The sequence below is a fragment of the Narcine bancroftii genome, chromosome 3, assembly GCF_036971445.1.
Source record: "Narcine bancroftii isolate sNarBan1 chromosome 3, sNarBan1.hap1, whole genome shotgun sequence".
Taxonomy (NCBI): Eukaryota; Metazoa; Chordata; class Chondrichthyes; order Torpediniformes; family Narcinidae; genus Narcine; species Narcine bancroftii.
In genome coordinates this window covers 47,797,369-47,811,006 of record NC_091471.1, presented here as the reverse complement: position 1 = coordinate 47,811,006, position 13,638 = coordinate 47,797,369, and the positions used below count along the sequence as shown (strand labels likewise).

General features: G+C 41.6%; 1 protein-coding gene across 6 annotated transcripts in view; it reads right to left on the bottom strand.

Moving 5' to 3' along the window:
* The window catches only part of nedd4l (NEDD4 like E3 ubiquitin protein ligase), a 533,566-nt gene that overhangs the window by 315,717 nt on the left and 204,211 nt on the right, over positions 1–13,638 (bottom strand). For 5 of the 6 annotated variants that reach the window (XM_069924007.1, XM_069924003.1, XM_069924006.1 and 2 more), the window contains exons 3-4: positions 7,283–7,364; positions 227–265 (exon numbers count right to left, since the gene is read on the bottom strand). In XM_069924007.1, coding sequence (XP_069780108.1) covers positions 227–265; positions 7,283–7,364 — 121 coding nt within the window. The remainder of the gene's footprint in view (positions 1–226; positions 266–7,282; positions 7,365–13,638) is intronic. The other variant, XM_069924005.1, reaches the window with a different exon arrangement.

The following is a 13,638-nucleotide window of genomic DNA, read 5'->3' as shown; positions in this document are numbered from 1 at the left end:
GATAATTGTTGACTCCTCGATGTAATGGCTGGGATTTCATGTAATCAAGTTGCCGAGGAAAAAATGCTTCTTTCCCAAGAGATGTCCACGTTGCACCCAATTTTACACTCATTTGTCTGCAACTTAAGCATAGAGTTTTACTAATCTGATGCTGCATCATTAACCACTCACTTAGAAGGATTGAGTCAGTAGTTTATTACAAAAAAAGAGCCCAATTACCACTCACCCTGAAAAAAAATTCTTCATTCCATTTTGGATTCAGTGACTGCAAAAGAAAATGTTAAGATATTCATTTAAAAACAACATCAAAATTTAGCAGTACAACGCGGAAGTCTGCCGACACCGTGGTTAAGTAAGAACGCAGCGCTGGAGAAACTCGTCAAACAGTGTCCTTTACATGGCAAAGATAACCAACTTTTCTGCCCACCTCCTCATTTGCTCTTTAATTGCAAATCAAGGTAATTGATCAAAAGGAATTCTCAATTTGACATGGTAATGAGCGCTTCAAAAAAAATGGATAGGTGTTAGTATTTTGTAAAAAAAAAATGACGGATTTCAAAATGGTAATAAAGTAAAAACAAATATGATTCAAGATTCTGGGGGATAGGAACTACCAGCATTTGAATAGACAAGGAGGTGGTGGGCATGGCTTAGTGTATGGAAATTTAACAGATTTTTTTTCAGAAGAGATGATAAAGAGGACAAAGCAATAGATGTTTTATATATAGACTTCAGCAAAGCTTTTGATAATGGATCCAAGGAGAGCTGGCCTATTAGATTCAAGCAACACAGTCTAGTATAAGAACACAGTGGGAGACAAAAAAAGACAACACTGTGGGCCGGAATCCTTCATCAGGTCTGTGTGTCAAGAGAGAGCTGGTAAAATGTGGACAGGGAAGGAGGGGTAGCACAGGAGCTAGAGGGGATTGGTGATGGAGCAAGACCGAGGTAGTTGGCTGACAGGTCCCAGATGGAGGGAGAGGAAAGAGAAGCAAGGGAAGCAAAGGAGAGAGGTTGAGGAAGTGGAGTCATGGAGGTTGGCGTGGATGATATGAGGGGACAAAGGGTGCCTAGGCTGGAATCTGATCAAACAATCATGATGTGATAAGAGACCTGATGGAGCTGGAGGAGAGGAGGGGAAGAATCCAAAGGGGGAAATAAGTGTGGAAGAAAAAGAAACCAAGGTGGGATGAGATTGGATGTAGGATTGGGTGCTAATGGATGGAAAAAGTAAGTGCTCAACCAACTGAGTTCCTCCAGTAGGTTTAACATTATACCAGATTCCAGTACCTACAGTTTCTCTCTACTGGATTAAAAATGGGCTTAGTGGAAGGAGCAAAGGGGTAGTAGTGGAGTGATGTTTTATCGTTTGGAGTGAAACAAGAAAGTACTGGAGAAATTCAGCAGGTCCCGCAGCATCTAGGTCTGAGCTGAACAAAAAGGTAGGGGAAGGAGAGAAGAAAGAGCAGGGGGAGGAAGGAAGAAGGGGCAGGGGGAGGAGCAGAGGTCAACAAGCAAGAGGCCATCGGTGGGCAGGAGGGAAAAGCTGAGAATGACAGGGGGTAGCTCTGTGAATGAAGAGCAGGAGGAAAGGAGACAGGGAATAGGGAAAGAGAGAGAGAGAGAGAGAGAGACTAAGGGGTGTGGAGCTGGAGGAAAGGAAACCTCGGGATGGGGTGGGGCATAACAGAAACCAGAGAAGTTGATGTTAATGCTATCCAGTTGGAGGAAGACCAAACAGAATATGAGGTATTGTTGCTCCAATTTGCAGGTGGTTTGTTGGGCAGTGCATGAGACAATGAACAGACATGTCGGCATGGAAATGAAATGGGTTGCCACTGGGAGATCCACACTGCAATCTCCCTATCTGCGCCCAGTCTCTCTGATGTAGAGGGGGCCTCCAGAGGAACACTAGATACAGTAGAGGACTCCCACAGATTCACAAGTGAAGTTTTGCTTCAATTGGAAGGACTATTTGGGGCCCGAATAGTGGTGATGGAGGAAATATGGGCACCATGTGGAAAGATTATTGTGAATACGGATATTTTGTATATTTGTCTCATAATTTAATTCTATCACTCATAGATTTTCTTTACAAATACCTGTTTGGCTTCAGCAAACATTCTGGCACACATGTACATTGTTCACTTTGTGCATGACAACAAGCTCATCATGTCATTGGCAATTTGGAGTAAACAATATCCACTATATTTAGTAACATGTTTTTCTATTTTGCTTCCCTCCACTGTATTTGCATTCATTTGTTTTTAATTCTATTTTCCAGGGACCATTTTTAATCTCTTGACAACCAAATAAAAGGCATACAGCAATTCAATCATCAATCATTATTTTTGGATGCAAAACCTCAATCTGAATAGCTGTCTTGCAAAGATCCCAGAGATACAAAAGGACTGCTCATCTTTTCCACTTATATTCTCATTTTACCTCCCATCTTCCAGTTGGACCCAATTTAAGAATGGTTTTCTCAGTTGAGTGCTTATACAGTGCATTTCCAATTATCTGAAAAACATTTTTCTGAAATTCTCAGTTATCCGGAAAAAAATTTTTGGGTGGCGACAAGACATTACAAGTTGAAATTTTTGGGGGGGCATCTGATGCTCTGTTAGCGCCAGTTTGGTATAACAGAGCTCAGAACCAGCCGGGAAGACAGTTGCTGAATGGCTGGATGTCAGCTCAGAGAAGCAGGCTAGAATCTCGAGCTATCAGTGAGCGAATGGAGGAAATCGGTGGGTTAGGCAACACATGCCTAATTTTACACAATTCCCTCCCCTCTCTCTTTCCATTTCTTCTTTACCCTCCACTATACTTAGTTCTCCGCTGTTCCGGCATCATCAAGGAAAGTGGCCTCCCAGGCAGGAGCAGGAACCTCGGGCTCCCAGGCAGGATTGGCGACAGTGGTGGGGAGGTGTCAGTGGATCAGCAACTGCTGCAGGAGGTGGGGGACCTCAGGCTCCCGGGCAGGATCGATGACATAGGTGGGGAGGTGTTGGGGATCGGCGACTGAAGTGGGGAGGTGTCGGGGATCGGCAACTGAAGTGGGGAGGTGTCGGGGATCGGCAACGGCTGGTACAAGTATTCTGTTCATGCTATCTCGGTTATCTGAAAAGTCTGGTTAACCGATAAAGGTCCGGTTCCAAACATTTCGGATAATCAGAAACATACTTCATTGTGTTTCTGTGCTACAACTTGAACATGCAAAATTCCCAACCATCCAACAGAATGTAACACAGCCTCAATTTATATCCCTCTTGGCTTCCTTTAACTTTCTTGATTGGTTCCAAGCCAGGTATAAGGCAAGGCAATGAAAATATGATCTCTTCCCCTCATCTCAAATGGATCTCATTGGTATTATGTTGATTCATAAAGAGGTGCTGCAGTTGTGTAGCCTTCATCCCTCCATAATCTGTGCCACCCATTTTGTCTCTCTATCCTCATCCTGTTTGCCAACACTGTCTGTTAATTTCATGCTTTCCCCAATTAAAATATCTGTGTAAAAGTCATTGTATCTGATTCCATCTGCTCCAACAGCAAGTTCCAGACACCAACCACTCACTGCGTAAAAAAAAAAGTTCCTTCCAAATCTGCTTTAAAGCTTTCTTCTCACATTAAATTAACACCCTCTTGCATTTGATACAACCTACCATGACGAAAGGATTCTGATCATCTATCCTAAGGCTCATGATTTTATATACCTGTTTTAGGTCACTTCTCAGCCTCCAAGGTAAACAAACCCAACGTATCCAATCTCTCCCCACAACTAAAGTCTCCAATCAAGGCAACAGCATCAATGACTTTCTGATTTACGTCCATTTCAAGAACGGAACCCAGTCGTAAGTTGAGGACTACCTGTATACCAATCTGATCCACAGAGGATAGAACATTCCAGCACAAAAGAGGCTTTTGTGCCCAAGATCTTGTGCCAATTTGTATAATCCTATTTCACAACAATCTAATCCTTCCTGACCTCAACCCATAACCCTATTTTTGTTTGACATCCATGTGACCATTTAAGAGTCTTTTGAATGCCCTTATTATCCTGGCCTCCACACATTAGAGTCAGGGTTATTCTCAGTGTAAAAAATAATTACCTTCAATCTCTCTCCCAAAACTTCCTCCACCAATCTTAAACTGATGTCCTCTGGTACTTATTATTGTTGCCCTGGGGAAAGGGTGCTGGCTGTCCATCTTATCCAAGACCCTAATAACCATGCATACCATTATTAAGTCATCTTTCGTGCTCCATCCTTCCAAAGAGAAAACCTTTAGTTCTGTCAAGTTTGCTTCAGAAAACATGTTCTCCAAACCATGCAACATCCTGGTAAATCTCCTCTACACTATCCTTCAAGCGTTTCTGCAATAATTACTCCACCATTTTCCTAAGTCTCCCCAGACTGTTGTTATCTGGCTTTTTAAATAAAGGAACATCATGAGCTAACCTCCAGTATTCAGGCACCTTACTTTGGCTAGCAAAGATCTCCATCAGCACACCAGCTGATTGATTTGTCTGGTTCCGAAAACACCATACAATAGATGTCATCTAGCTCTTATGTTCCTCATGACATCAAACAGCACTTCTTAATGCTGACCTGCTCCAGATTATCCACAAACCTCTCCCTGAACTCATGATCTTCCATGCCCTTGTCCTTGTTGAATATAGATGAGAAGTATTCATTAATACTTCTCCTGCATTGCCTGGTCCTGCACAGAGATTATCCCTTTCACCTCCAAAGGAATCTCACACTTTTCCATGGCTGCCTTCTGCCCCAATAGACTGCCTTGGCAATAATCTTGCAATAGAAGGCTATCGTCAGAGCATTACTATTCCAAAGCCCACCCCAAATTTTGAATTGTCACTGTTCTACATTTCATATTCTTCACATTATACAGGAATGAGGCAGGAACTAGCAAGAGTAAATTGGAAACAAATGTTTAAGGGTGAAAGCACAGAAGTAATGTGGAGAAACTATAGGGGCCAACTGTGCAGGGTTCAAGATAGGCTTGTCTTAATGGGACAAGGAAAAGATGGTCAGAAAAGGAAACCATGGTTGACGAAACAGATGAGGCAACTAGTCAAGAGAAAGAAGGAATCATACTTTAAATATAGGAAGCAGGAAACAGGAAGGGCTCAAGAGAAGTATATGGTTGCTATGAAGGAACTTAAGAAAGAACTTAGGAGAGCTTGAAGAGGACATGAGAAGGCCTTGGCATGTAGGATTGAGGAGAACCCCAAGGCATTCTATGGGTATATAAAGAGCAGAAGGATGACGAGAATGAAGATGGGGCTGCTAAAGAATAAAGGAGGCAACATATGCCTGGAGGTGGAAGAGGTTGGGAAGGTCCTAAATGAATATTTTGCATCAGCATTCACAAGAGAAAAGGACCTTGATCATGGTGAGATCAAAATTGAACTGGCCTGTGTGCTGGACAAAGTGGAGATTAAGGAAGTGGAAGTGTTGGATTCTCTTAAAAACATCAAGATTGATAAATCCCTGAGGCCAGACACCATATACCCCAGGCTGCTATCGGAAGAGATAGCTGGGGCAGTAGCTAGGATCTCTGAGTCCTCTTTGGCCATAGGTGAGATGCCAGAGGATTGAAAAAGGTAATAGGGAGAATCCTGTAAATTATAGACCAGTGAGTCTTATGTCAATGGTGTGCAAACCTATGGAGAGCATTATTAACGATAGGATCTATGTGCATTTGGAGAAGTACAGTCTACTCGAGTATAGACAGCATGACTTTGTGAAGGGCTCACAAGTCTAATTGAGTATTTTGAGGAGGTAACAAAGGAAATTGATGAGGGTAGGGCAGTAGATGTGGTCTACAAGGATTTTAGCAAGGCACCTGACAAAGTCCCCAACAGGAGACTCATCCAGAAAGTCATGAGGCACGGGATCAATGGAACCTTGGTTGTGTGGATAAAAAATTGGCTTGTAGGAAGAAAGCAGAGAGTAGTAGTGGAAGGAAAGTATTCTCCCTGGAGGTCCGTGACTAATGGAGTGCTGCAAGGGTTTGCTCTGGGACCCCTCCTCTTTGTGATTTTTATAAATGACCTGGATGAAGAGGTGAAAGGATGGGTCAGTAAGTTTGTGGATGACATGAAGGCTGCAGTTGTAGATAGAGCTAAAGGTCTTGAAGGTTATAAGAGGATATAGACAGGATGCAGAACTGGGCAGAAAAGTGGCAGATGGATTTCAATCCAGATAAGTGCGAAGTGATGCATTTTGGAAGGACAAACCAGAAGGCTATGTCAGTTACTTCAGAGAGTGGACGAACCTTTGGGGTTTAAATCCATACATCCCTCAAGGTCGCTACACAGGTTGATAGGATAGTTAAGACAGCCTATGGGATGCTGGGATTCATTAATAGGGGGATTGATTCAGGAGTAGAGAGGCCATGTTGCAACTCTACAAATCTTTTGTGAGACCACACTTGTGTTCAGTTCTGGTCAACTCATTATAGGAAGGATGTGGAAGCTATGGAGAGGGTACAAAGGAGATTTACCAGGATGTTGGCTGGATTGGGAATCAAGTCTTATGAGGCAAGGTTAGCAGAGCTGGGACTTTTCTTTTTGGAATGTAGAAGGATGAGAAGAGACTTGATTATTAGAGGCATAGATAGGGTGGACAGCAGCACCTGTTTTGCAGGTAGGAATAGCAAACACCAGAGGACACAAGTACAAAGTTTAGGAGTGACTTCAGAGATAAGGTTTTTTATTACACAGAGAGTTGTGAGTACCTGGAATGCCTTACTGGAGATGATGGTAGAGGGTGAAATATTGGGGGCATTTAAGAGACTCTCAGACAGACACATAGATGAAGAAAAAATAGAGGGTTATGGGGTGGGAAGGGTTTAGCACTTTTTTGGAAGGAATATATGGGTTGGCACAACATTGAGGGCCGAAGGGCCTGTACTGAGCTACATTGATCTAATCTGTTTTATTTCACTTGTTTAAATTCATACTTCCTGAAGTTATACAGGATGGAAACAGGCCCTTCAACCTACCAAGTCAATGCCATATATTAAGCACCTCTTACATTAACTAGACAGTAATCCCATTTTATTCTTGCCTATTGGCTCCCCTCAAATTCCACCATCAACTCACAGATGGAACATGCAGACCATGTAGACAGAGAGGTCAGGATCCTGTGAACTATCCTAATTGTTGAAATAAAAGATTTTTAACAAGTTATTTTCTTCAGTTTCAACAAAAATAAGACCCATTCTAAATCAGTAAAAGCACTAGATTGCTGAAACATACCTTTTTGATTGTTTTTGTCTGAATCAAAGCAAGCTCCCGATTTTCATCAGCCACATACAAGGATAACTTCACATAAGGATCACTAGAATAAAAGATTAAAATGTCAAAATTTACATTAGCTTCAAATCTTCCATCAGTAGCTGAACAGGAGCAAAGTTGGAATACACTTTCACCAGGCTTTTCTGACACTTCCCTTCTCATCTGCACAGGACATTTGGCCAGCCATCCCAAACATTCAATTGCTCGAGGCACTCAGCTGGGAAGAAATGGTCAGTCAAGATTTCAGGTCTGAACTTTTTATAAAGGCTAACAGAGAAGAGAGAAAATTACATTGATAAAGGGGGAAAGCATCTGGGCGAGGGGCCCAGAGATGAGTAGAGGACAGAAAGTGTGGAAAATGGGGAGATGGGTAGTGGGAGAAACCACGTGGGGGGGAGGGGGAAGGAATGTTTGCGGGTTGGGGAAAGAAAAGTGAGAGGGGAGGAAATTAAGTACAGGAGGTGATAAAGAAGAGATGGGAAGAGGGAATCAGATAGGAGCAGGGGTTACTTAAAATAAAAGAAAATTGATGTTCATGCCTTTAGGTTTAAGGCAGTTCAGGGTGACAAAAAAAGCATGAACATTGATTTTTCTGATTTTCCATAATTTCTCCTCTCATCTGATTCCACTCTTCGTATCTCTTTTTCTTTTCTTTGGCTTGGCTTCGCGGACAAAGATTTATGGAGGGGGTAAAAAGTCCACGTCAGCTGCAGGCTCGTTTGTGGCTGACAAGTCCGATGCGGGACAGGCAGACACGGTTGCAGCAGTTGCAGGGGAAAATTGGTTGGTTGGGGTTGGGTGTTGGGTTTTTCCTCCTTTGCCTTTTGTCAGTGAGGTGGGCTCTGCGGTCTTCTTCAAAGGAGGTTGCTGCCCGCCAAACTGTGAGGCGCCAAGATGCACGGTTTGAGGCGTTATCAGCCCACTGGCGGTGGTCAATGTGGCAGGCACCAAGAGATTTCTTTAGGCAGTCCTTGTACCTTTTCTTTGGTGCACCTCTGTCACGGTGGCCAGTGGAGAGCTCGCCATATAACACGATCTTGGGAAGGCGATGGTCCTCCATTCTGGAGACGTGACCCATCCAGCGCAGCTACTTCCTTCTCTAACTTTTCATTTCTCAGCCCCGTTCCCAATGATTTCTCTCTCAGTATCTCTCCAATCAATATCCACCTCCCACACCTTACGTCCTCTATCAACTTTCCCCACCATCTTTCCCTCTTTAAGTGCGTGATTTTACCTATTCTATCTTAGTCTTGATGAAGAGTACAGACCCAAAATGCCAACTGAGCTTTTCTACCCGTGGATACTGTCTGGCGTCCTGAACAGTTCTTTGTTTCTTAAGATTCCTGCATCTGCAGCGTTCCTAGACTTTTTGTTTCATCCTGAGCCTTCACTCAGTTTCAGATTTATTGTCAGAGTACATACATGACATCACATACAACCCTCCTTTTAATGCAGGTGAAGCAGAATTTCCACTTATTGGTAGTGCAAAAAAAACCTGTACATAGCGTATACACATCAGCAAATAAACAACTGTAAACAGATAACAAATGTAAACAAACTGACTGTAATACAAGAGAATTTAAAAAATAAACAAAGTGCACAAGCAAGAGTCCTTAAAAAGTCCTTCATTGAGTTTGTGGTTGAGGAGTCAAGAAGGACCATCCCTAATGGATTAAGAATGTGGCAAACCATCTCCAGTTTCTATAAACAGCCCCTAAACACCAACAAAATTCTCCGTCATATAAAATTAATTTAGATAAAATACCAAAACATGTTCATTTTTGAAATACTTATTGTAATCAATCTTTCATGCTTGAGAAAGCTACTGATTAAAATAAAAATTACAGGAGTCAATGAAATACATAGAAACATTTATGAACTAATAGGATTAGACCTCAGTTATCTTCCAATTACAGTAAAACCCCTGGTATCCAGCACCTGTGGGGATTGGTAGATGTCAGATAAGTGAATTTTCCAGTTGCTTGAGACTGAATGCTGTGTTATTGGCAAAGTGTGCCAATTTTATACCTGGATTTTTAAAATCTATTCATTTTCTGCAATTTTTTTGCCGTTACTTGAATTCCGGATAACAGGGGTTTTACTGTAATTAGCTAATACAAACATCAGAGGCATTTTCATGCTGGAACAGGACTGCCACAACACATCATTTGAATTAGATTCCTGATGGATTCATCGGAAAATGCACAAACTTGGATGATTCCTAAACTAGCACTCACTTCAACCAATGTTTTTGAAACAGTTGATGTCGTAAATCTATTAGGCAAGCTAGTAGCTCCACAAACGGTTTAGCTGACATGCCCAAATTAATGAGAGAACTGAGGGTCATACACTGGTGGTGCCAGCCTCAACCTTGCAATCTATTTTAGACTCAAGTAGATGCCGAGGCACTGAGATATGTAACTCTCAAAAAGACAAGCAGAACATAAACCAGAATAGTCAGCTTTTGTGCACACAGACTGAAAAAAGTTCACATAATGAAGGCCATAAGATACAATGGACTGGAGTAGAGTGAATTGTAGTTTCAAATCTCCATTTGGCAAAACGACAGTCTTTGATACATTATACATGAACATCTTGAACTTTCTTTTAATTCCTTTTTTTAATCTCTTTTCCTCATCACTGAGATGTTCCAAAGTATTATAGCAGGAGGATTATAGAGAGAGGGTAGTAGGCCTCTCAAGGTAAAAGGGGGAATCATGTGCCTGGAAGCAGGGGAGGTAGTACTGAGTACTTTTCTATGGTGTTCACCAAGGAGTGGAGAGAAGTCAGGTAAACTATTAGCTAATCAGCTGAGGGGATTTGAAGCAAAGCATCAAATTAAAAAGATTCAAATGGAAAATGGCAGTATGACTACAGATCATTCCAAGATAAATGATACTTTTAGGAAAATTTACTCGGGACTCTACACTTCTGAACTTACAAATGATAATAATACGATGAAGGATTTTCTGGATCGATTACATATTCCTGCATTATCCTTGAATGATAGAATGAGTTTAAATAAACCTACATTCCAGGAAAAAAAAAGGAGTGGGACTCTGATGAACAAGAGATCATCATATCGCAGACCAATGTCGGAGATTACAACGAGATTATGCAACAGGTAGTGCTGGGTTTCTGGAAGACATATGAGTAAACAAGTCCCCAGGGCAGGATGTGATGTATCCCAGATTAAACAGGAAGAGAGAGAAGAGATTGTTGAGGAGTTGGTAATGCTCTTTGCATCCTTCCTGGTGCAGGATTAGAGGATGACAAATACTGGTTTGTTGTTCAAGAAACTTAATAGGGAGAATCCTGCAAATTATAGAACAGTAGATCTTATATCAACAGTGAACAAATATTGGAGCGGATTCTTTGGGACAGGATTAATGACCATTTGGAGAAGCACAATCTGATTATAGAAAGTCATCATGACTTTTAGGCACTTTTTTTTTTACACACAAATCCCGCAATACTGCTGTAAAGAAGTCTCGACATTAAGCTGGGTTTGATTGTTTACACAGAACCGAATAAAGCCAACATAATGCCAGGTCAATGTGTCATTTTACACAACAAGCCAGTATTCCAGGAGCAAAAGAGGTGGGATGTGTAACACAACAGCGACGGTGTCTAATGTCACGGATAACATATAGTTTTTGATGGCATGTTAGACCTACATTTTTTTGCCAAAAAAGCTAAAAATATTCCCCAGTCTTATATGCAAAGTTGAAATTAGGTGACAATTGTGAGTAATCATTATCGCTGCATGCCTCACCATGCTATCGGACCCTGCACTGATCATTGTTGAGTTGAGAAAGTGTCAGGTCCGTGAGAGATGAGTCTGGGCACAAGGGTTTTCAATCAAACATTACTTTAGTTAACACATAACATAGAGGAAATAAAACACAAACGCACAATTTATAAAAGAGCATGGGAAAATCTACTGCAAGTATTGATCTAAAACTATGCCATTGGTGCTCCATGATTAGTAAGGGATTACTTAAGGTGGTATATGAGCAAGAAAAAAAGGTTGAGAATCACTGCTCTAGACCCAATTGTTACTGAAACACTTTGGTTGAGAAACATTGGCATTTTCCATTTCCTTTGAAGTTATGAACTGAGCACATATCAGGTCAATTAGGCACAATTAAAACAGCAGTTTTCAAACATTTTCTTTCCACTCACATACCAACTTACTAATCACCACTATCTATCAGTGATGGCTGGTGGTGTGCTGTCAGGGAGGGCATGAGGGAGGAGCAAAAGTATGAGCTTCAGACTACTCAAACTGAGTACAAACTACAGACCAGCTTGTTCACAGCACAAGGTGACTGGAAACACCTGGAGACACCTGAGAGCAGGACAGTGGGATCAGTGTGGGGGATGGTCTTTTATCACAATGCCATTCCCTGAAACTAATCTGCTCTCCCTTAATATCGGAAGGTCTGTCAATGACTGTTTTGAATACATTCAGTAACTGAGCATTCACACCCTCCTTTTGTAGAGTTCCATATTCAGTACCCTTTGATACATACTTTTTATCTTCACGACGAATGATCAAGCCCTATTTTGAATGTCCTGTAAAAACATGAATTATGCACTTGTGAATTAAATCATCTCTCATTCTCCTCTTAGCAACACATCCGTCCTTCATCCACTTAACGAAATGGTGAGTCTAGTTGGGGATGCATCGCTATTTCACCACCAGCTCATTTCATCCCCAGCCATTTCATCTCCAGCTCATTTCATCTCCAGTTCATTTCATCTCCAGCTCATTTCAGACTTCTGCATTTATGGAAGCATGCATAGACATCCAAGATGAGCTAAACCCCAGTGCCTTCTGGTCAGGTATTCCCTAGTTAACTATTCACTGTCAGCCAGATCGACGCTGCCTTTTACCTTTGTTGTATAATTGCAGGCCACTTGAAGAGAGCAGGCTGCCGGAAGAGAGCAGTACAATGGTATTATTAGTAAAAGGATTTTTTCTATTGTTCTACTTGCATGTTTGACCAAGTTTTAAATACTTACCCATAAGTACACTTTAAAAAAATACGATAAGCATACACATCCTTTCCCGACATGGTTCCCAAATGCCAGATCGCCCCTTTTACACAGTCGGCAAATTGGCACTGTTAATAACTCTGCTACTGGAAAAAAGCTGGGACTCGAATGACCCCTCCTTTCCGTGTCCGTGCCTTTTACACAGAGGGAACAGCGTAATAAGGCCACAAATATGCCGGAACAAAATGCTGTGTGAAAGGCACTTTTGTAATTGAGTTTTTCTACAAATAGATTGATGAAGGTAGACATTGGATTTTAGTCAGGCTTCTTCATTGTAGGCTCATCCATATAGCCATGAGGCATGGTGCATCCAGAAACTTGGCTGCATGAATTCTGAAAGGTGTAAGGTAAAACATCATGAGATGGGAATGTGTAGGGAGTTACCCTGTACAGGGCAGTAACAAGAAGGGGAGGTGTCCTTGTACTCCTGTTAGGTAAAACATCATGAGATGGGACCGGAGAAGGAGTCACCCAGTACTAAGGAGTAACAGAATGCATCCTTGTACTTACAAGATAAGAGAGACATTGATGGATTGAGAGGCAGGAAGCTAGCAGGGAAAGGATAGCAACAGTTTAAGAGAGACATTGATGGATTGAGAGGCAGGAAGCTAGCAGGGAAAGGATAGCAACAGTTTTAGTCATTGGACAAGTAATGATATGATGATGTTCTAAGCATGTATCCAAGGGTATAAAAAATCACCATTTTGCTGATAACGGCAGAATGCATTCTCCGACTAACCTGGTTGGTCGCAAGTGTTACAATCCGGTAATAAAGAACAAAGAACCCTGATTTCGACTCAGCCTGGTGTTTGTCTCACTCATTCATGAACAAAGCAGACCTAACAATTTGGTGACCCCGACGTGATGGGTGAGTGAACACTGGACGACGGTTTCTGTTTTTTCTGACAATCATCTCAGCCGGCTGATAAAAAGGTCCAGAGAAGCCTGTTTTAACAAAATTCTCTTTTTTTTTTTTTTAAAAAATCTTTATGATTGTCAGTAAGAACTGGAGATCGGACAAATTAGACGACCACAATTGAAGGTCGCATGCCAGGATTGTAACACGTAAGTGATTACAGACAAGATAAAAGTCCTTAAGGTGTTTGAATGACATTTATTAAGTGCTTCGCAAGAAACTACTAGAGTTTAAAAGTCTTTATTGTGTCGTTGCAAAGTCCAATAGAGTGAGAAGGTGGTCTATAAACAATTGAGGACCTGAGTTTTCTGCCCTAAACTGGTTATTAAGAGGAGAAATC